Here is a 24,294-nt window from a genome sequence, read left to right on the forward strand (position 1 = left end):
AGCGGCTTGCATTGCTTCACAGCTGAGCCTCTTCGTGGCTCCTGCTGTGTGGCCTCAGGCAGAGGCTGAATTAACACCTCCTTAGATCCAGGAGCCACTCTACCCAGTGGTCAGAAGGGGACCATTCTCCCACTTCAGACACAGCTGATTCCCACAGCCAATTGGCCTGGAGGTCAATTCCTCCCAGTGATCCTACAACAACCAAGGCACCAAGAGTGCACCAAGAGTGTCTACCCCAGGTAACTGGGGAGGCTGAGCCACTGGGCCCTACAGGACACCTGGTGCGCAGGGCCACTCTATCAACACAGGGAAGCAGCCAAAATGCGGAGACAAAGAAAAAGGTCACAAATGGCAGAAACGGAGGAAAGCAAACGACTGGATATAGAGTTCAAGGCCACGTTTATAAGGTTTTTCAAGAATTTTATGGAAACCGCCGATAAATTTAATGAATCCCTCAAGGAGTATAGTGAGACCATGGAGGACATGAAAAAGGACCAACTAGAAATTAAGCATACACTGACTGAAATAAAGAATAATTTACAGAGATCCAACAGCAGACAAGAGGATCCCAAGAATCAAGTCAAAGATTTGAAATACAAAGAAACAAAAAATACCCAACCGAAAAAGAAAAAAGAAAAGAGATTCAAAAAATATGAAGATAGTGTAAGGAACCTCTGGGACAACTTCAAGCGTACCAACATCAGAATTATAGGGGTACCAGAAAGAGAGAGAGGGCAAGATATTGAAAACCTATTTGAAGAAATAATGACAGAAAACTTCCCCTACCTGGTGAAAGAAATAGACTTACAAGTCCAGGAAGCGCAGAGAACCCCAAACAAAAGGAATCCAAAGAGGACCACACCAAGACACATCATAATTAAAATGCCAAGAGCAAAAGATAAAGAGAGAATCTTAAAAGCAGCAAGAGAAAGACAGTCAGTTACCTACAAGGGAGTACCCATTCGACTGTCAGCTGATTTCTCAACAGAAACCATGCAGGCCAGAAGAGAGTGGCAAGAAATATTCAAAGTGATGAACAGCAAGAACCTACAACCAAGATTACTTTACCCAGCAAAGCTATCATTCAGAATGGAAGGTCAGATAAAGAGCTTCACGGATAAGAAAAAGCTAAAGGAGTTCATCACCACCAAACCAGCATTATATGAAATGCTGAAAGATATTCTTTAAGAAGAGGAAGAAGAAAAAGGAACTCTTACCATTTGCCACAGCATGGATGGAACTGGAGAGCGGATAAATACCACAGGATCTCACTCATTTGTGGAATATAATGAACAACATAAACTGATGAACAAGGACTGATCCAGAGACGGAGAGGCATTGATTGGACTGTCGGGCCTTGGAGGGAAGGTAGGGGAGGGTGGGGGCAAGGGGGAAAGATCAACCAAAGGACTTATATGCAAGCATATAGGCCTAACCAATGGACATGGACAACGGGGGGGTGAGGGGATGAGCGGGGGGGGGGGGGGTAGAGGGTACACATATGTAATATCTTAATCAATAAAAAATATTAAAAAAAAAGTTATATAAATGTCTAATCACTATGTTGTACACCTGAAATTAATAATACTGTATGTCAACTGTAATTAACCTTTATACGAATAAAATAAAATTAAGTAAGTAAATGCATGTGATGGGTGAGTGATATGTACACTTAGCTGGAAATATTACTTCCACATGGTTCCCAATCGGGGACGCTGGTTCCAGCACCCCCACAGCCTTGGCTCCAAGGGACACATCTCCTATTGGGTGAAGCTGGGAAGCTGGTCATCGAAATGTACAGGATCATTTGGGCTGGGAGCTGTCAGGGGCCCCACAGAGGCATCCAGTGATCAAAGTTATTACGATGTGCTGGCCCTATGGGCGGGAGGAATTTTTGTGCTGTTTGTTTCCCAGAGTATTTGGAGAGCTAGTGCTAGGAACAGACTCCAAGTCAATGAAGATGATGGGATGCTGGGTGAAGTTAAACAGGTATCTTTACTATAGAACTTGGAGTCCCTAATTTCCTATAGATGTGAGTGTCCAAGGGCAGGCAGTCCATGGAGTTTCCCAAATACAGATAACTACAGAGCCACAGGGCACTGTGGAACATGTTTTGGAAACACTGGTCCAAATAGGTGAATTTTTATTGACTAAAAGACAAAGAACTCAGAATGAAGTATTTGCCTCTTATTCATCATGGTCACTCTAAAACATGTCAATCACAGGATCAAACACTGTCTTTCTCAGAAAGATCAGAAGAAAAGACACCTATATGGAATCAAAAACTTTTATTCAGAATAATCATTGGCAAAATGAAGGTAGTTAGTTGTCTCAAAAATGAAGGGCCACAGAGTACTCAGAAAGCGATTAGAAATAATTACAAAAATTTTTGCTACAGATTAAAATGACTTGAAACTACAATCATTGGCTATAAAATGTAGGATGCATAATCACACTTAAAACTAAAAAGTGAAAATCTTGAGATGACTGGCTTGCCCAGGTGGCAGGAAATCGACAGCCCTCAGAACCCAAGTGCTGCTTGGACACCCACATCGGAAATGACTAGATTACTGCTAACAGAGACCAGGCCCAGGGCTTGCATGCTAAGTATGGTTCCTCTGTAGTTGCTACTGTTTCAAACAATATGATTAAGTCTTTATAATTCCACCAACTAGGACTTTCAGTGAGGGGAGTGACGGCATTATAAAAAACTTAATGGGCCCTGGCCAGTGTGGCTCTGTTAGCTGGGCATCATATCATGCACCGAAAGGTTGCTGGTTCTACTCCCGGTCAGGGAACATGTCTGAGTTGTGGGCTTGATCCCCGGTAGGGGATGTGCAAGAGGCAGCTGATTGATGTTTTGCTCTCACATGGTTGTTTCTCTTTCTATATCCCTCTACCTTCCTCTCTTTCTAAAAATCTATTTTAAAATCTTAAAAAAACACACAAAGAAAAACCTTCACTGGGAGGGCATCTGACTTTTCAGTTTGGCAAGTCTCATGAGGCATTGGTCCCTCCAGTGCCTTCTGGCAGCTAAGTGCTCAGGATCATCTGGGACTTTCACACACATGGCCTGGGAACAGGGAAAGAAGAGAAAAGACAACAAGGAAAAAAGAAAAGAAAAAAAGAAATGAATGGGACTACATCAAACTAAAACATTTTTGCACAACAAAAGAAACCATCAATAAAACAAAAAGACAACCTACTGAATAAAAGAATATATTCGCCAGTGACACATCTAATAAGAGGTTAGTATCCAAATATATAAAGAACTCATACAACTTAACACCAAAAAACAATCAAATTAAAAAATGGACAGAGGACCTGAATAGAAATTTCTCCAGAGAAGACATACAGATGACCAATTGACATATGAAAAGCTGTTCAACATCACTGTTCAACATTAGTGAAATGCAAATTAAAACCACACCTGTCAGAATGGTTATCAATAAATCAACAAACATGTGTTGGCAAGGACTTGGAGAAAAAGGAACCCTTGTGCACTATTGGTGGGACTGTAAATTGGTGCAGTCACTCTGGAAATCAGTACAGAGGCTCCTCAAAAAATTAAAAAGGGAACTACTATATGACCCAGCAATTCCACTTCTGGGTATTTATCTGGAGAAATCAAAACACTAATTCAAAAAAACATTCTTATGTTCATTGAAGTATTATTAAAATAGTCAAGTATGGAAGCAACCTAAGTGCCCATCAATGACAAAAGGATAAAGAAGAGATGGTATGTATGTGTGTGTGTGTGTGTGTGTGTGTGTGTGTATACACAATAGAATACTACTCAACCATAAAAAAGAATGAAATCTTACCATTTGAGACAATGTGGATGGATCTAGAGCAGGGGTGGGCCACCCCTGGCATGCGTGCCAAACATGGCACGCCAGTAACTTTTGCTGGCACGCGAAACCCTCTCTTATAATCTTCCATTTACAATTTTTTTCTTAATATCGACTTTTTTATTTTTCAGATAAATTCAGTGTAGGTGCATCTTAGATAAATAAATAATTTTACATAACAAGTTATCTTAAAGACCATAGACATGGATTGACGAGAGAGGGGAAGAGCAATTTCTATGCCTTTGCCTTAACTCTCCCTGCCTTCCTAGATCCGACCAGTGTTTTGGTTTCATCCACATACTCTTGTGAATCTTTGTTCTCAGTGATGAATTTTGTTAAGTCTCGTAATAGGAGTAGCCTGATGGATGAAAGTAGTAGCTTGTGCATATCTCTGAAGATCATGAAATATAAACCTGATGTAAAATCTCTGTCATCAGTGATGCAGCAGCAAAAGTCCCACTGATAATATCAAATGGAGTCATAAAGTTTTCTGTCGGACTATCAGTGTACATGTATACATTAAAAAATAAATGTATTTTTCATCATCATATACTGTGTTTTTGTCGCTTGAATTAATTTTATTATTTCTTCAAGGTTCTTCACATACGTACACCTTAAGAGATATCAAGTAGGCGTAACATGTTCTCAAAAAATTAGGGTTGGCACGCAGAAGAATTTTGAGTCAGAGATTTTGCTGGTTTTGGCACACACTCTCAAAAAGGTTGCCCACCCCTGATCTAGAGGTTATTATGCTAAGTGAAATAAGTCAGACAGAGAAAGATAAATGCTATATGATTTCACTTACATGTGGAATCTATAAAACAAAATAAGCAAAGAAAATAAAAACAAACTCACAGATACAGAGAACAAACTGATGGTTGCCAGATGGGAGGGGGACTTGGGAGGATGGGTGAAAATCATTAAGGGATAAGAAGTTCATGCCTGGCCCAGCTAGCATGCCTCAGTGGTTGAGCGTCGACCTATGAACCAAGAGGACACGGTTCGATTCCCTATCAGGGCACATACTCGGGTTGTGGGCTCAATCCCCAGTGTGGGGCATGCAGGAGGCAGCCAATCAATGATTCTCTCTCATTGTTGATGTTTCTATCTCTCCCTTTCCCTTCTTTTTCTGAAATCAATAAAAATATGCTTTTTTTAAAAAAGGAAGCACATGCCCTGGCCAGTTGGAGTGTTATCCCATACACCAGAAGATCTCAGGTTCAATTCCTAGCCAGGGCACATACCTAGGTTTCAGGTACAAGAGGTAACTGATCAATGTTTCTTTAACACTGTTTCTCTCTCTCTCTCTCTCTCTCTCTCTCTCTCTCTCTCTCTCTCTCTCTCTCTCCCCTGACCCTTCCTCTCTCTGTAAAATCAGTAAACATCTCACTGGGTATGATTTTTTTTAAAAGTACAAATTGGCAGTTACAAAATAGTCACAGGGATATGAAGTACCGCATAGAGGATATAGTCAATGATATAATAACTATGTATGGTGTCAGGTGGCTACTAGACTTATCAGGGGGATCACTTTGCAAATTATATGTCTAACCCCAGTGGTTCCCAACCTTTTTTTGGCCATGCCCAACCTAAGCATCTCTAAAATCCTGTGACATATAATTCTTATTATTCAAAAAATGAACTCCTATTCACGTGGAGGAAGCCTAAAAGGCCATTCACTTGGTCTAAACAAGCTTCCAAAGAACATGGCATCCATGAAAGAGAAAAATAAAAGAACGAAAGGACAGCTGAAGTACTGAGGAAGAAATCACTAAGAAATTGTTAAAATAATAATAAAAAAATAATAATAATAATTTGAAGTGATATGAAAAAATAGCAAGTAAAGTTTCAAAACATATAATAGAGAACTGAAATGCATAAATATGTCACAATATATATTTGTATACTGTATATGAGGTCCCTAGAAATGCAAAAAATTCACTGTTAATAACTCATTCTCAAAATGCCCTCCTTAAAAATCAAATTGCCCCCCTGTGGGACATGTGCCCCATGTTGGGAACCACTGGTCTAACCACTATGCTCTAGACCAGTGATGGCGAACCTTTTGAGCTCGGCGTGTCAGCATTTTGAAAAACCCTAACTTAACTCTGGTGCCGTGTCACATATAGAAATTTTTTTGATATTTGCAACCATAGTAAAACAAAGACTTATATTTTTGACATTTATTTTATATATTTAAAATGCCATTTAACAAAGAAAAATCAACCAAAAAAATGAGTTCACGTGTCACCTCTGACACGAGTGTCATAGGTTCGCCATCACTACTCTATACCTAAAACTAATATAAAATAATACTGAAATCAACTGTAAATGAAAATTTTTTTAAAATAAAAAAGAACAAAAATGCATGAAGAGGAGGTAATTTACCAGGAGCATAATTGTTGGTCCTACTGTGCAAACTGAATTTGCTCTCAAGGACAAAGGGAGCAGAGTAAACACTCCATGAACATGAGTTTCCTGAACCCAGAGACTCCAGCTCCTCAGAGATAAGTCACAGTGACCTCCAAGTTCATTGGCCACACTGCTCTGAAGGTCTCCAAGGACCATGACAGAAGTTAGAGATGAGGGACTGTGAAAACCAGAAACAAAGATACTAGCTGCACAATAAATGTCCCTGTCCACAGAGCTCCCTCCCACTCAGCATGCACAACTCTCTGCAGGCAGTCCACGTACCTGGTGAACCTTCTCAACTGTGGCCCCAGAAAACTCTGGAATAGGTCCGAAAGTCTTGAGGACATGTTTCATGCTTTCGCCGTATCTGTCACAGTAGCTTAACATGCCTGAATCCATATGAACACAAGAATACACAAAACCAGAACATTAGAGAACTCCCAACTAAGTCATCAATTCAGAGAGTCTAGCCTTGGGTCGGAATAACAACATTCCTTTCTTCTGGTGAGTTAAGAAAAGGAGGAGGTGGTCAGTGCACCTGGTTAGCTGGCGCTGGGGACCAAGGGTCCTCACCACAAGTCAGTCACTTGTCAAGCTTTCCCTCTGATCTCAAAATCCTGAAAAGCAAGGGGCCCCTGGGGCCTGCCATTCTACCTCCCTCAGTGTTCCTGCATTGACTTATTGATTAACCTATTAAGTCCTATTTTCACCAAAAATGTTATGAGGTTACTTGTGTAAATGGCTTGAATGCATTTTCTAAGAACCACAGAGGTCACAGCTCACTTTAATCTGTTTCCCATTTCACACTTGTTCCCTGACTTCTAGTTACCACTTGGTTGGGTGTCTACAAGGCAGCAGATTCTTTAATGGAGGCTCAGAGTGTGGCCAGTGGATAACAGCCCTGTCCCCCAAGCCCAGGCTGCCTCTGTACCCTGGCTGCACTGCTCTCCAACTGCTTCTGCAGCTTACTGGCCCTGGGACCCCAACCGCTTTCTCAGATGCTGAGATAAAGGCCCTGGGATTTTTTTTTTAAATATATTTTTATTGATTTCAGAGAAGAAGGGCGAGAGAGAGAGATAGAAATATCAATGATGAGAGAGAATCCTTGATCGGCTGCTTCCTGCATGCCCCTCACTGGGGATTGAGCCTGCAACCCAGGCATGTGCCCTGACCGGGATTCGAACTGTGGCCTCCTGGATCATAGCTTGATGCTCAACCACTGAGCCATGCCAGGGGCACAATTCTAGTATTGAATATGACAAATTGACACCAATAGATGGAGGAAACATTGGCTTGGGAGGTTTCAGTGGCCCTGCCCACATTATATGCTTGGTCCTTGTTATCACCAGCAGTCTTCCCAGGGTCACTGATCAACCCTGACACATGTGCCGCATCATGGAGGGTACAACCCGGATGTGCCCTAGACAGTGCCCAACCCCTTTAAAGACAAGGAAGGATGGAGCCAGATACTGTGGGGTGACTGCTGCACCTCCTATGCACAGGGTCCCATTGCCCTTCCGGCACCTTGCTGACCTCCCTTACTGCTGTCCCTGACAGGAGGCTCACCTCCTGTTTGGCGTGCCATCCAGGCCCCTCCCCAGCCTGTGGCCTAAAGGCCCTGGGATTTTGACGAAGAAACCCATGAAGAGGCTCATCCGCATGGGAGAGAGGAGGAAGAAGCACAGTAACCTAGAAGCAGTTCTGGGCTGTGTGTGGCTGAAACTAAGCTCTTTAGTAAGCGTCAGATATGCACAGAGAGGAAAGCAGAGTCCAGCGGCCTCGCTTCCCAGCATGTGGAACTGGCCTGCTGGGACCCATCTGTGCCTGGCATCCTCCCCTCCCACTGCCTGGGAGGCAGCAGGGCTTGGCCAGTGCAGGCATGTGTGGGGAAAGGGGGGTCAAGTCCAATCTGAGGCCACCCCTGGGTATGCATAGAAGAGGCGTCTCTGAGTTCTGGGCCCACTTGGGACATGGCTGAACCACCCACTGTGCCACCCTTGGCCCAATTCTAACATCTTTCACAACTAGAAACACTCAGAGCTTGGTCAATCAGGCTAAAAGGTAATACAGAATTTAAAATGAATAGCAGAATTTGCAAAGATGCCCGAGCTTGGTTCTTATCCACCCTAGAAAAAGTTTTAAATTAATCCTATATAATAAAAGCTTAATATGCTAAGTGGCCAGTAGTCCATTAAATCAATTAAAGCCTAATATGCTAATGATATGCTAAGGCCGCTCAACCATTCACTGTGATGTGCACTAACCACCAGGGGGAAGACACTTTGACCGGTTGGTTAGCTTGCTGCTGGGGTCCGGCCAATCTGGACGGAGCGAGGTGAGCTGGACACGCCCTGGAGCCCTACCATGGTCCCTCCCTGGCTGGCCAACCTTCCGTGTCCCTCCCTGGCCCCAATCGTGCACCGGTTGGATCCCTCGGCCTGGCCTGCACCCTCTCGCAATCCGGGATCCCTCAGGGGATGCCAGAGAGCCAGTTTTGGCCTGATCCTGCAGGCCAGGCAGAGGGACCCCATTGGTGCATGAATTTGTGCACTGGGCCTCTAGTTTTAAATAAAGATCATCACCACACAATATTCTTTAAAAAAAAAAAAAGACCAACTTCTTTGGGGTTTAGTTTTGGTAGACCCACACTATTGTGAAAGCCTGAATTCACTGAATTTCAATTTTATTTGCCTCAAATAGCTTTCCTTCTCTTTCAGTGTGCTAAAATCAGATCAAACTAGCTCTTAGAAATTCTTTTGGCCCTAACCAGTTTAGCTCAGTGGATAGAGCGTCGGCCTGCGGACTGAAAGGTCCCAGGTTCGATTCCGGTCAGGGGCATGTACCTTGGTTGCGGGCATATCCCCAGTGGGAGATGTGCAGGAGGCAGCTGATCGATGTTTCTCTCTCATCGATGTTTCTAACTCTCTATCTCTCTCCCTTCCTCTCTGTAAAAAATCAATAAAATATATTAAAAAAAATTTAAAAAAAGAAATTGTTTTGAAGGGTAAAATATTCAAATATAACAACTTTTCTAACATTAGCACCTACAATTAAGTGGTGGACACTCCTTTTTAAAATAAGGGTTTCATTTCATTTAACACAAGTATAACCTGACAATTAAGGATTCCAGAAGACTTCCTAAAGCAGGGGTGGGGAACATCTGGCCCTCAGGCAGGACCTGTGAAATCATTTGGTCTGGCCCTGCCAACTCATTAGGAGTGTGTTAATTAAATGTTTGACCAAATATAGCAAGCTAATTTTTAAGTTGTTAATTTTGTATGGTCTGAGAATGATATTATAAATATGCAAATGGTCCTTGGCAGAAAAAAGGTTCCCCGCCCCTACAAAGGTTCCGGCACTAGCTAGCTATCTTAGAGGACTCAGCATTTCCAGAACACAGAAAACCACCATTACATTTATTTCCTTTGAAGTTAAATATTTTCTTCACTTTAAGTGTTTATTTATTCAAACCAAAGGTGGTAAAATCTAGACACAAATACAATTACTCTTTTTGGGGGGCAGAAGAATCAAAAAAGTTGGAAAGATATTAAATGAGAAGAAAATGGGAGGCCTGGCTGCAGCTGAGATTCACCCACGTGCAGGGAAACAAGCCCAACAGTACCCTCCTGTGAACCAGTTCTATCTCCCTGTCCTCCCTGAGCAGTGAAAAGCCACAGATGCAATTCAAGGACTGTATTTCACTCTGGATTACTTCACATTTTCTGAACAAGCGTTCATCTTTCTGTGTCCCTGTGAAGTTATCTGAATCTCCCAGGGGCTTTTGAGAACTCTTTTTCCCTGCCTTTTATAAAACTTGTGGCTTTAAAGGGGCATTTATTTATTTAAGATAGAAAATACAGTAACTCTTTATAATACAATTAATAATTCCCCCCCCCCCCAACTTTTCTAGGATACCAATATAAAACTTCAGTCTTACAAACATAAAAACTCTTTCTATAGCATGCACTCAGGCTCATGGGGTGAGCAGCCCCGAGTCTGTGGAGACGGTAAGAGGCCACACAGCCAGCATGTGCAGACCTCCATTTCATAGATAGAGCATCTGACACCGCAGGATAGCTCTCCCACTAGCTCAAAGTACAAGTTTATGGTGATTTAGTGTCAAAATTGTTTACAGTGTCCCAGCAAATTCACTACCTTACTCTTCTTTGCAACATCTTCCCTTCCAATAGAGCAGTATGAGCGGGAATGTTCCAGAATACCAATTTCAATGGAAATGAAAATAAAAAGCCACTTCAACTTCTATCCCACAGCCCGTCCCTCCTCTGTATTACTATGAAGTGAGCCTCCCTATGTTTTTCCTGCTATACTTCCATGCCCTCTAGTCAACCAAGTACTTCCAACAGCTCTCAGAGAGCTTAGCTTTTTAGAAGACTTTGAACCTAATTTCTTAAGAAGTGGGAGAAAGAACTGATTGTCATGAGTTTGGATTTAGCTTCTCTTGCTGCTTTCGGACTTGTTATTCCTTGGCTGTGAGCCCTGAAGGTGAGACACAACCCAAAGTGATGGAGCAGTGGAGAGCCATCCCTTCTGTCTGCATTTACAGAGCAGGCACCTGTCTGTGTGGCCTCTGTCACGGTGGAGGCAGCTGCTGGGACACGCCCTCGGTGTTGATTCTTGGAGAGCCCTAATTGCTACCCACACCAGAGAAGTGTGCTTTTCCCACAGCCTATGAACCCACACTCACATGAATTCCCTGCCTTTAAGAGACAAAACTTAATCAGAGAAGACCAAAAAGACCCCAAAGCCCAGGACATTATGTAATTCCCGCCTGAGGGAGGCCTTGCTGGAGCAGGTGGACAGAAACTGCCAGGAACAGCTCTGTCAGCTCACCTGTTTCACTGCAAATCACAGCTCCCCTCAAATGAACCAGACCCTCCAAGCAGACATCTCAATTTAAGATAAACAAACAAACAAACAAGGACAGCATCTAAACAAGGGAAATTTTGAGAGGCAAGATGGTGAACATTCATCTCAACTGAAGGTGATGTCCAGGGGCTGCCAGGTTCCCAGGCACCCAAAAGGCTGGTAGGTGTACAAGGGACCAGCCTTTGCTGACCTGCTAGTCTAAAAGCTTAGCATAGAAAGAAACCAAAGTCTTGAGAGTTCGTATTCCACAGCAAAAATGTCCTAATCTGTATGTGTTCTGTATTTCTCTAATGCACTTGTGAATCTTTGGGGGAATTATTTTAAAAAAAAAAACTGGAATAGGGAATGAAACAAAACTTTGTGTGAATATAACATTTATTATGGACTTCATGTCAGCCATCCAGCTAGCTGTCTCCATCTGGTTTCATTCTCACACCACCCTTATAAGGCTGTTACTGTTGTTGCCCCATTCTACAGATGGGGATACTGAGTACACAGGGCTATTTAGCTTATAGGTCAACTAAAGATCCAGGCTGACTGGCTCCACAGACCAGATCCACTCTCCTGAGAGCTTGTCTTTCGTGGGTGTCACTTTTTAAAAGTAGCCAAAAGGCGAAGCAAGCATGCTGGCCTCCTGTTTTTCAGCTGCTATTTTATAAGATTAAAAACAAATCATCAAATATTTTTACCCCTTCTAGATAAACTGTAGCTTTAAAGACTAATAACTAGCCTTAACCTGAGATACTGGCTTTATGAGATCAACATCAGAAAAAAGAACTCTCCTAATTCCAATCTTGATATATCCTGGGTGACACTGAGGAATCATGATCATTTCCACTGGTTCTGAGCCTGATCTTATAACTGTCTAACTCTGGTCCTTAGAATGCTCTGAAGTTGAAAACTACATCCGTCCACCATTATCATATTAAACCAATTAGGTTTTCTTATCAAATCTGCTTTGTATGAAAAATTGTTATGGGCTCCGTCCTATCTGCCACACTGTTTGGCTCCCGAGTTTCTGGTTTCACTGGCTTCAGTTTCTACTTGTTTGAGAGTCAAAGTGGTTCTCAGGTCTCTCCTATCAGTTTCTCCTGATACCTGAATTATCTTATTTTTCTCAAGAAAAATAAAAACACAGCGGTCATCCAGCAGTGTCTGTATACATTTCAAATGCTTCAATATGTGCATCAAGTTTAAGGTTCTGGTTTACAAAAAAACATTCAAAATTATGCAAGACTTTATTTTAATGATACTTCAAAACTCTGGTTTCACTTTAATAAAGCCTGTGTCTTTACATTACCCTCCTATGTTCAACTGTTATTCTACCACACAAGTAACATGTGGGTGCTAGGTGAGAGTCCCCCCTCTTCAGTTGCTCTCAGCTGGGTGTTAAGGAAGAATCAAGTCACCTATTGAACCACATTTGCATGACACCCTATTAACCCATCCAAGGAACCAGGTGTGCACCTGCTGTGTGCAATACATCTGGTAAAACTGCCTGGGATTATCCACTGGAAATTGTATTTAATTAATTACTGTTGTGAAAATTAACTGATGTATTACCAAACCCTCGTGGAATTATAAAGTCTATGGCAGACTCCCCAGAGGTCATCTGCTCCAACTTCCAACCTCACTGTGAGACTCCTGTCAACATTCAAACATCCGCACATGTGAGGACCAGCCTCCAGCAGCAAGGCTCCCCCACCCACGGCATGGCCTCTCCTTCTACATCAGTTCCACTTAACAGAAAGTTCTCCCTGCCATGTCCTGACTGCAAACCTGTCTTCGTGCCATTTCCAGTCTTTCATTCTGATTCCACCCCCACAAAAGTCATGGACAAATACAGGCACATGCGGCACACACACACACACACACTGGATCAGCTTCCATTTCTCGATATTTTTGTTAAATGTAGACCATGGAACTGAATACAATATTCTTTTTCTTTTTCTGCATATGTTTTACAAGTTAATAATATAAATTTTAAAAACAACATACAATAATTATAGAAATTTATTACAACATAGAAAAGTAAAAAGGTAATACAAGTTATTTATAATTACAACACCAAGAGACAGCTATCATATTATTTAGTTGACATTTCCCCAGATTTTCTGATTCATTGTTTTAATTTGGTGTAGGTTTTATTATTTGTTTTTCAAATGATGTCTTCTTTTTAAATGGCTTAAAATCTGGTGGACAGTTTCATTCTTGGAAGCTTCTCACCCATCTCAAGTGACCTTGCTTTTAGAGTTACCAGTCCCTTTGAGGTGGCTCCAGGGTAACTGATGGCCTAGCCCGGCCACGAACCAAGAACACCAGCCCCTTTTCCTGTAGAAGCCCCTCCCTCGTGACACCCCAGCTTTTGGAAAGAAGCCCACAGATGAGCAAGTCACAATTGCAAGCTGCCCATGTTTAGGCAGAAGGTAAGTCCAGCAGAGGTCCATGTGGTTATTTCCTACTTTTTTTTTTCTTGCTACTAAATAATTTCATTATCTTCCTCAGGAAAATACCACTTTATCTTCTATCAGGCTGGATGACATGCGGCAAAGTTTCCATAACATTGCTCACCTCTCCTTCCAGGCCTCACCTGAGTGCTGCTCTACACAGAGCCCTGAGGTCCATGGGACACAGCCACTTACATCCTGGGACACAGCCACTGCCCTACCCCTACCTGTGAATGAGCAGGGCTGGCCATTGTCTCCTGTACACAATACCAGTTCTATTCAGTTGTAAGAAAAGACAACCTTTGATTGTTTACAAAACCCATGAAAACACTACACTGCATAAAATTCCCATCTGAGCCCCTACCTTCTGCATTGAGATGCATGGTTTCCAGGGGTCCAATGAATGCATACCGGAGGCCTAGGCCGTGAGACATGACGAGGTCCAAGTCGCTCGGAGACACTATTCCTTCCTAAATGAAGAAAGGGGGTGGCATATGGATGAGTCCTCTGGAAAGACCATTCTCTTACCATCATTTTCATCCTAACTGGGGCAGGATCCCAAAATACTCTCCTAGCACTGTAAGTGTTTTCATGAAATTTTTCATGATGAAACTAAGATGTCGGAACAGATTCTGAAAAGAGACTATCTGTGAAATGTCAAATACCAATTCACTTTTTCCACAGCTATAATCAACCTTCTCTCATACTGTGCCCAATTCCACTGTCTTCTCTTCTCCACCCATAACCCATGTCTCACTTGCAGCTCTGTCAAACGGGGAGAGGAAGAAGGGAAAGGGAAAAAGTGAAGGGGGTACTGGGAAAAGGGCAAGAAGGATTTTCTGCACGTTTGTTAAGAACTGGGGCTGTAAGACTGGAGCCATCAAAAGAACTGTGAAGTTGCTCTCCAGACTGTGCCTGCCTGCAAGCCTGGCCTTGTTTAGTTTTTAACGAGTTTGTAAAGAATGATATTCTTTGATGAAATGCAGCTCAGAACAGGGTGTTTATTTGCAAAGGTGGAGCCCTAGAATCTTTTACAAATGTGAATTGCAAAGCAAGAGGCACTTTGTTAGGCTTTTAGGTTGTATGTCAAATTGCCCAGCGGTGTGACCTGATCTGTTCCTCACCGGTGAGGAACAGGGATGCATTAGAAATATCTATATCATTAGGCCCTTCACTGACAGCTCAGTCTCCATCTGAAGATATTTTCACCTTGGCCATTTCAGCTGTCAGGAAGACAGACATGGGGGAGGCTGTCATGTGTTCCCTGAATCTTCACTGGTCAGAACAGAAGAATGACTCTGAAACCTCCAGCCCCTATCTCCTGGGTGGTTTCTTTCACAAATAGAGTACTGCGGGCACAGACATAGCTCCTGCCTCTGTAAGAGGCCACTCACTGTGCTGTAGTGCTGATACCTCTTCCACAGGCAACCCTTAGCTGGTGGTCCCCAGTGCAGCGAGGTCCCAGGGGAAGGAGGATGAAGCGCTCGGTGGCAGGAAAGTCAGTTCTGCCCCTACCTCCAGGGTACACCCACTCAAAGTGTCCATCCAGCTCCTGAGAACAGGCTCAGACATGTGGCCTCCCCTACGTGGCCTGTTACTCTGGGTTACAGCGCAAAGCCTTTACCTCTCCTTGAAGGGCTGCCAGCTGTCTGGTTGGAGAGGGTGCCTGGGGAGAGGCAGGGGTTTAATCACAGGTTCACCATGGCTTCATGGCCAATAGGGAGGAGCCCTTTTCCCTCCAGATGGCTTTGGGGAGTCTGGGCCAGGCCCTCCATGCTCAGGAACTGCTGCCCCTCCTCCTCCGAACCAGGTGACTTCTCAAGTCCCAGACTTCAAAGTCACCCAAGAGGTAGAAAGGGAGTTTGTACCTTCAACCTCTATGACCTGCAGCCCAGCTGCTGAGAGAGAAATACCAGCAGTCTCAGGTCTATGTGGGTGTCTGGACCTCCCTGGGGAGGGGTGGGGAGAGCTGGAGCTGAAGAACCAAGAAGACAGAACCACCCACAAGGGGCAAGCGCGGTTTAGTGTGAGGAGAAACTTTGTTTGTGTGAACCATTCTCCATCTAGTTTTGTGTGTGAGAGATAAACAAAGACATGCACAAACCATGAATATACTGTTCAAAGAATAATTAATTACAAAGCAACCCCTCTAACCACCACCGCGCCCATCTTCCTGATCATATCCTTCCCAATAATAAATATCTGACTTTTGTAATAATCATTTCTTTTAAAATTTGCCATCTATGTTTATATTCATAAAAATAAAGTGTGCTTTTTATCTATTTTCATCTTCTTCAAAACAGAATCATACTGTGCATTCTTTTGTGATATCAATGTAAAAAACATTCAAATCTATAGAGAATTTTTGTGAGTTTATTTGAGCCAAACTGTCGACAATTGCCAGGAAGCAAAATCTCAGTGGATTGGGATAATGCTCCAGAGGATGGAAGTTTTGCACCTTATTTAATACATTATAAAAATAAGAGATGCAAGTGGGTTACATTAAATCCATTGGTGATAGATTAGGAAGGCAGGAGAAAGGAAAAGGTGGTAGGGGCCCTCTGGGATTGGATAAAAAGTAAAATGATAGACACATATATCTTTTACATAGGTGGGTACAGGATAGTTAACAGTCAACAATTAACATGATAACAATAACAAAGAGAATTTATGGCCCTAACTGGTTTGGCTCAGTGGATAGAGCATTGAGTGAGGACTGAAGGATCCTGGGTTCGATTCCAGTCACAGGCATGTACCTTGGTTGCAGGCTCGATCCCCAATAGGGGGAATGTAGGAGACAGCTGATCGATGTTTCTCATTGATGGTTCAAATTCTCTATCTCTCTCCCTTCCTCTCTATAAAAAATAAATAAAAACATATTGTAAAAAGAGAGAGGATTTGTGGTCTCCCATTGGTTATGCCCATGGGGTCTGTCTGACATTCCAAAGTACTAAACGCAGTTACATAAGAGCAGTCATATAATTTTTAGTTAAGGTAAAGATTGACTTTTGTCAGGGAAGATACCAGCCACATTTGCATTACTTAAGTAGATTTCTCTAAGTTTCCATTTTTATCCAGAAATTAAATCCAGAGGAAAAAAGAGTCAGAAGTGATTCAGCTGAGATGCTCACTCATTAGGATTTCACCTCACTGAGACAAACAAGTTCATCCCTGCTGTACTCAGCACTGAATAAAAGGTTCATAGTTAGGATATTTTTTTTTGGGGGGGGGTGTTAATCTTCACACAAGGACATGCTTAGAGAGAGGATGGGAGAAAGAGAGAGAGAGGAGCATTGATGTGAGAGAGAAACATCAATTGCCTTCTGCATGCTCCCGTGATTGGGGATCAAAACCACAACCTAGGTACGTGCCCTGACTGGCAATCGAACCAGCCACCTTTCGGTGCACAGACTATGCTCAACCAACTGAGCGACTCTGGCCAGGCTGGTTAGCACGTTTTGAAGCTCAAGTTGCTTAATTGTGTTATTCCTCTGAGGCAGAGCAGAGTTTGCCACCCCAAAATATGCCTTTTGGGATATTGATTATTTCAAGTTGGTTATTTTTAAGAAACAGGAGACTCAGAAACTTTGATCCTCCTACTTTACCTGCCAAAAGGAATTCAGATAGGAAAACCTGCTTTAAGACGGGAACCTAGCATATTCACCTCAGCATATGTGAAATAAGTGGCAGACAGAGAGGATACAAGCAAAACCCTGTTAATTGGACTTCCCTCCTGTGTCCCATGGTTTCTGGGTGGCCCAGCAAGAATTTGTTGACCACAACTTTGCTCTTTCTCATCTACTTGTGAGTTGCCTGCTTCTCCTTTGGAGTCCCAGAGCCCTGCCTCCCGCTCCTCGGTCCAGAATGGCATATAAGCCTAACTGCCCAGTGTGTCCTCAAGCCCCATATTCTGTGGAACCCATGTAATGTACATCCATAATAAATTTGGTCATTTTTCTCCTATTAACCTGTCTCATGTTAATTTGATTACTAAGTTAGCCAGAAGAATTTAGAAAGGTGGGAGGAAAATTACTTTTCCACTCCAGCATACCCAGAGCCTTCGTGTTATTTGTGGCCTAAGTGTTAATATTATCTAGGATTAATTACAATAAATAATCATCTTATATAATAAAAAGCTAATAAGCAAATTGACCGAACAGTGGAATGGCCAGTCGCTATGACACACACTGACCACCAGGGGGCAGATGCTCAATGCAGGAGCTGCCCCCTGGTGGTAAGAGCACTCCCACAGCCAGAGCGCCACTCAGCCAGAAGCCAGGTTCACAGAGTGCACGAATCTCGTGGACCGGGCCTAGTGATGGTATAAAGGGCAGAAGTAAGTGCTTGAGTGGAACCCATGGATCTGATAAACAATTCATTGGAAACAGTACCCTACACACTGTTTAAAGTTTGAAACCCTACCCCACTCCATGGTGTCTACGGTTCAACCAACATTTGTCTATATAGCTATCAATAATTCCTCCATTTCATGGTAAAATTCTCAAGTCACACAAAGGAAAGCCCCATGTGGTTAAAAGGTTCCTAAAACTTATACAGAGTGACTTAGATCACTATTAGTTCAAAATCTGGTTGCATCACATCTTAAAAAATCAAAAGGCCAGGAGAGCCCAGCCCAAGTGGTAAGGAATCCCCTTTATTGAAAAAACTTCTAGCTTCTACTTCCTTTAATTAAAATCTAAGACTTACCACAATCAACCAACACAAACTCATGGCCGGGGCACACACTGCACCTGGCATGCTTTGGAAAAGGTATGGAGGGACATGGCACAAGACTACCACCGACCAGTAAAGAGCAAATACAACATGGTTAATAAAGTACTAAATTACTGTGATACAAACCTTAAGTATAATTAACTGTCAGGGTCCTACCAGAAAGACAGAACCAGTAGGTTATATATGTGGAAAAAGGAATTGGCTTTTGCAATTGCAGGCACTGGCAAGTCTGAAATGTGGGGCAGGCACTCGCTGATGGTGGAAACCTTGGTTCTGCTCTTCAGGCCTTTCAACTGATGGGATAAAGCTTTCCCAGATGATTGTGAATAATCCTCTTTAATTAAACAGATTATAGATACTAATCATATCCACAAAATACCTCTACAACAACATTCAGACTTGTGTTTGATGAGTATCTGGCCTAGACAAGCCGATCGTCACAGGAGATAGAGAAGTTGGTGGTGAAAGGACAGAAGACACATCTAATGATTAACAACTGGCAAAAAGTTGATGGGTGCAGTGGTTCTTGATCTTTTGGATAGACACGGAGAAAGGGGGAGACAGGGGAGTCTTGCAGAGTTTAAGGGTGAGACATTTGATGAATGAATCTCCCATATTTCCTGTATTGATTATAAGCTATATAGAATTCTTTTTCCTTCTCTCTAATAACCCCATTCTCATATTAAGTTTTCTTACTCAATTCACATATTTTGCATTCCCTCATTTTCATTTACTGTTCTGATGTTTCTTCATTCCATCTTTCTGTGTCCAGTTCTTTTTTTTACTCATCCTTAGCTTTTGATCTCCTATTTTGTTTCACTCTACTTTTTGCCACATTTGGCCCTGAATTTTCAAGTTTTTCTGTGAAAATACTACTGTAACTTCGCCACTGCCATCACTACCACAAACACAGAACTGCTACCCCAGGACCTTGCTACCTAGGTCATGTACAAGTCCTTCCACCCCTCCCCAACCAAAGCTGTAGGGAGTCAATCCACTGTCTTAACTGGGAAACGGAAGCCAGACAAAGTTGTATCTTAGGTAAATGTTAGATAATGCAATGAAGCATTAAAAGGCATGAAGCAGGCAGTGGACTTGTTCAGTGTCACTGCAACCAGAAGCCAAGGAGAAGGGGCTACACAGGAAGAGAGCCCAACTCAATTTCTAGTTAGAGCAAGGACAGAACAAACTTAACCTTGAGTGAGTGCCCCATCTCCAAAGAGGTTTTAAAGATGGGCTGGACAAGAATAATCACTAGTATAGAAATAACTCATGTATGAGTGAGGGGTGCTGGACTTTCTTTTTTGGAAAACACCCAGCCCTAGAATCCTTCTGAATAACACTGAGATACTATAGTTACACATTTTTTTTTTTTTAGATACACAAACAAGTTCTGTTTTTAAAAAAGAAGTAAGAACTAACTCCAATACTTCACAAATTTTTCCAGTAAAGTACAATTATGGGAGGAAGAATTCATTTGGAATATTTGGCAGCCAATAGGATGGTAGAGAACAGAAATTTGCCAGAAATCTCTGACTGTCCAGCAAAATAAATCCCATTATTATATTATTATTGTTATTGCATTATTTTCACATTTTTATTCAGTTTGCATAATTGTATAGTCCAATTATTTTTCAATCATCATCTTTATTTTTTAATATATTTTTTAATTGATTAAGATATTACATATGTGTCCTTATCCCCACGTTACTCCCTACCCTCCCCCCCACTCATGCCCTCACCCCCCCATTGTCCGTGTCCATTGGTTAGGCCTATATGCTTGCATATAAGTCCTTTGGTTGATCTTTCCCCCTTACCCCCACCCTCCCCTACCTTCCCTCCAAGGCCCGACAGTCCAATCAATGCCTCTCCGTCTCTGGATCATTCCTTGTTCATCAGTTTATGTTGTTCATTATATTCCACAAATGAGTGAGATCATGTGGTATTTATCCGCTCTCCAGTTCCATCCATGCTGTGGCAAATGGTAAGAATTCCTTTTTTTTCTTCCTCTTCTTAAAGAATACCTTTCACCATTTCATATAATGCTGGTTTGGTGGTAATGAACTCCTTTAGCTTTTTCTTATCTGTGAAGCTCTTTATCTGACCTTCAATTCTGAATGATAGCTTTGCTGGATAAAGTAATCTTGGTTGTAGCTTCTCGGCATTCATCACTTTCAATATTTCTTGCCACTCTCTTCTGGCCTCCATGGTTTCTCCATGGTGAGAAATCAGCTGATAGTCGTATGGGTACTCCCTTGTAGATAACTGACTGTCTTTCTCTTGCTGCTTTTAAGATTCTCTCTTTGTCTTTTGCTCTTGGCATTTTAATTATGATGTGTCTTGGTGTGGTCCTCTTTGGGTTCCTTTTGTTTGGGGTTCTCTGCGCTTCCTGGACTTGTAAGTCTATTTCTTTCACCAGGTAGGGGAAGTTTTCTGTCATTATTTCTTCAAATAGGTTTTCAATATCTTGTCCTCTCTCTTCTTCTGGTACCCCTCTAATTCTGATGTTGGTACGCTTGAAGTTGTCCCAGAGGCTCCTTACACTATCTTCATATTTTTGGAATCTTTTTTCTTTTCGGTTGGGTCTTTTTTGTTTCTTCATATTTCAAATCTTTGACTTGATTCTTGGGATCCTCTTGTCTGCTGTTGAATCTCTGTATATTATTCTTTATTTCAGTCAGTGTATGCTTAATTTCTAGTTGGTCTTTTTTCATATCCTCCAGGGTCTCACTAAATTTATCAGCGGTTTCCATAAAATTCTTGAAAAACCTTATAACCGTGGTTTTGAACTCTATATCCAGTTGTTTGCTTTCCTCCATTTCTGTCATTTGTGACCTGTTTCTTTGTCTCTGCATTTTTTATGCTTCCCTGTGTTGGTAGAGTGGTTTTGTGTGCTAGGTGTCCTGTAGGGCCCAGTGGCTCAGCCTCTCCAGTTACCTGAGGTGGACACTCTTGGTGCACCCCCTGGTGGGCTTTGTGCACAGTCTTGTTGTAGTTATGCCTTGATTGTTGTAGGATCACTGGGAGGAATTGACCTCCAGGCCAATTGGCAGTGAGAATCAGCTGTGTCTGCAGTGGGAGAACTTCTGTGCTGAAGACATCCTTCTGGGGCAAGACTTGCTTCAGTGGGGCTTTGGTGCTCACTGAGTCTGTGCCCTGAGTGTGTCCCTTATGGATCTGAGGATTTGTAATCCGGATGGTCCCCCGCTGACCACTGGGTACACTGGCTCTTGGATCTAAGGAGGTGCTAATTTAGCCTCGGCCTGAGGTTACACAGCAGGAGCTACAAAGAGAACTGCAGATTCCCCTTCCTTTTTTGGAGTTTGGAGGTGCCCTGATGAGGCCCAGCTGTGAAGCAATGCAAGCTGCTGTGGGGCCTTGGGCCTTCACTTGGAAGTTCTGGGTCTGTCTGGCCCAGCTGCAATTTGTTAGGTAATTTTCAGGTTTCAAAGGGCCAGGGCATTCATATGCAAAAGCCTCTGCTGCAGCCTGGGTGGGGCGGGGTCTCAGGGAATCAAAGGGCGGAGCAAGCAGCTATGGCTGGTCCTCAGCCCTGCCCCAAGGGGCTGTGCGTCTCAGTGTCCCGATAATTGCTGCAAGCACCTCTGAGGGAAAGCCACCCTCAAGTTCAGAGTTCTGCCTGCTGCCAGACAGTCCAGTTTCTCCCTGTATGAGTCCTGGGTCCCCAGAGACTTCCCGGAACCGGAGTTCAGAGCAATCAGGAGCTTGTGACTCCCTCCTGATTCAAAAAGACAGCCGCGTCCTCAGGTGCTAGCGCTAGCCCCTTTCTGCACGCGAGCCTCGGTACCTCTGCACTTTACTTCCGCAGCTCCTCTGGGTTTGTGTGCTTTTCTCTTTCCTTCTAGTTGTAGAATTTCCCCTCAGCCAGCCTTCCTGTAGTTCTGGATGATGTCCGTTTTGTCTTTTCATTGTATTTTTGAAGTTGTTGTGGGAGGCAGCAATTTCCCGGTGTTTACCTATGCCGCCATCTTCAACAGTTCTCTTATAGTTACACATCTTGAAGTTAAATTAAAACTATCTTGATGATTCATGCTTCTTCTCATGAGAAATTAACCACAATTGTGAGTCCTCTCTCCCAATTTATATAGACTTAAACTTGCTCCAAGCAAGAGCAAAAATATCTAATCTGACCAACCCACCTGCACTACCTTCCAGGGAAAGGTGAGGCAAATACAAGATTTTAATAAGCAGAAAAGAAAAGACTGCTAAGTGCTGCGCACTGTTGCTCAAAGGGTGTGGTAGGGTTGAAGAGCTGGTTGGCCTTGTGCCAATGCCAATAAGTTTTCTTGGATATGGGGCATGAGAATAGCTGACTGAACACCACACTTAACTGATGCAACAGAGCCATGAAATACCCACTGTCCAGAGCCCTGGGAGAGGCCACTAAGGGGGAGAAGATGGAAGTACGAAGTAGACATGTGGTCAGGGTGTGGGACACCATCCCATGCATTGCACTGATGGCCAGGGGTGTGGGTCGAACCCTCTGGAGGCATTTTGGGTAGACCTATCAAGTTGTAGAAATGTGACGGGGAGAGCTGCTGCCAGGAATTATTCCAGAAGAAGAGACTGTGCATGTAAAGGGGCTCGCTGAAGCATCATCATGGTGGAAAACTTGAAGCTACCTTAAAACAAGATTAGATATTTTTTAATCAACTGAATGAAACCAGCAGTCAGACATCCCTCTCACAATCCTGGACCGCTGGCTCCTAATTGCTCACTTGCCTGCCTGCCTGATCATCCCTCACTACCTCTGCGTGCTGCCTGATCATCCCTAACTGCCCCGCCCACTGGCCTGGTCACCCCTAACTGCCCGCCCCTGCTGGCCTGGTCGCTCCTCACTGCCCCCCTACCAGCCTAATTGCTCCCAACTGCCACCCCCCCCCCCCCCCGCCGGCCTGGTCGCCTCCAACTACAATCCCCTCGCCGGCCTACTCACCCCTAACTTCCCCCCCTCCTGGTCACCCCCAACTACCCCCTCTGCTGGCCTGGTCACCCTTAACTGCCACCCCTGCTGGCCTGGTCACCCTTCACTGACCCCCCTACTGGTCTGGTCGCACCCAACTGCCCCCTTCCCCCTCCCCTGCTGGCCTGGTTGTGCCACACAGCCTGCTATTCAGTCGTTTGGTCGTCCCTCACTAACCCCCTGCTGGCCTGGTAACCCCACACAGCCTGCTTGTTCAGTCATTTGGTCGGGCCTGGTCATAGGCAGCCATCTTGTAAGGGCGTGAGGGTTAATTTGCATATTACCTCTTTATTATATAGGATAATATATTAATTATAAAGGTCTAAGTAGCCCGGGGAAAAACTAGTTTCACTCCTTGTTTAAGGAGGGAACTTGTCCCATGGCAGCAACTTCTAAGGAAAAATGTGGCTATTTTACATCTAAATAGACCAGGCTTGCTTCCAAAGCCATTGGCAACTTAAAACTTTCAAATTTACTGAATTAAATAATAAAATTTATTAAATATCTAGGTATTTTGAAATAACAAAATGCTGAAATATTAATCTGAGTTTGCCTTGTATGAAAAATCTAGAAGACAGAATTGAATCTATCAAAGTCTTGCATTTTAAAAAATGTGAAGTTATTATTAATCTGAGAAATACTAAGTATTTAACTAGCCAGCTAAAATTTAAGGCTTCTAAGAGTTAAAGTTCAAATTAAGTTGGGACAAATTATATAGTTGTGGTAACAAAATGCATAAAGTATAGAAATTTATTTTTGAGAAAATAATTTTTGTATTTTCTCAAGAGAAATTAGTAGTTCAAAATATGTTATTTATTGGTCTAATTAATAAAGAGGATTAATTCTGTGGCCACTATCAAATTTTTAATATAAAAACTAGTTTAAATTTCATTGATATCTTTTAGAATAATTATAAAAGGTATATAATATAATCGTTGGGATATATATATGTATATCCCAAAGATTATCTATACTAATA

At 42.8% G+C, this 24,294-nt stretch overlaps 1 protein-coding gene across 2 annotated transcripts in view; it reads right to left on the minus strand.

The window, feature by feature from the left end:
- Positions 1-2,273: 2,273 nt before the first annotated feature.
- The window catches only part of CRYL1 (crystallin lambda 1), a 164,589-nt gene continuing 142,568 nt past the window's right edge, over positions 2,274-24,294 (minus strand). For both annotated transcript variants that reach the window (XM_059684182.1, XM_059684183.1), the window contains 3 exons: positions 13,962-14,067; positions 6,546-6,652; positions 2,274-3,073 (listed from right to left, as the gene is read on the minus strand). In XM_059684182.1, coding sequence (XP_059540165.1) covers positions 2,960-3,073; positions 6,546-6,652; positions 13,962-14,067 — 327 coding nt within the window. In that variant the 3' untranslated portion in view covers positions 2,274-2,959. The remainder of the gene's footprint in view (positions 3,074-6,545; positions 6,653-13,961; positions 14,068-24,294) is intronic.

This window comes from Myotis daubentonii, chromosome 2 (genome assembly GCF_963259705.1).
Source record: "Myotis daubentonii chromosome 2, mMyoDau2.1, whole genome shotgun sequence".
Classification (NCBI taxonomy): domain Eukaryota; kingdom Metazoa; phylum Chordata; class Mammalia; order Chiroptera; family Vespertilionidae; genus Myotis; species Myotis daubentonii.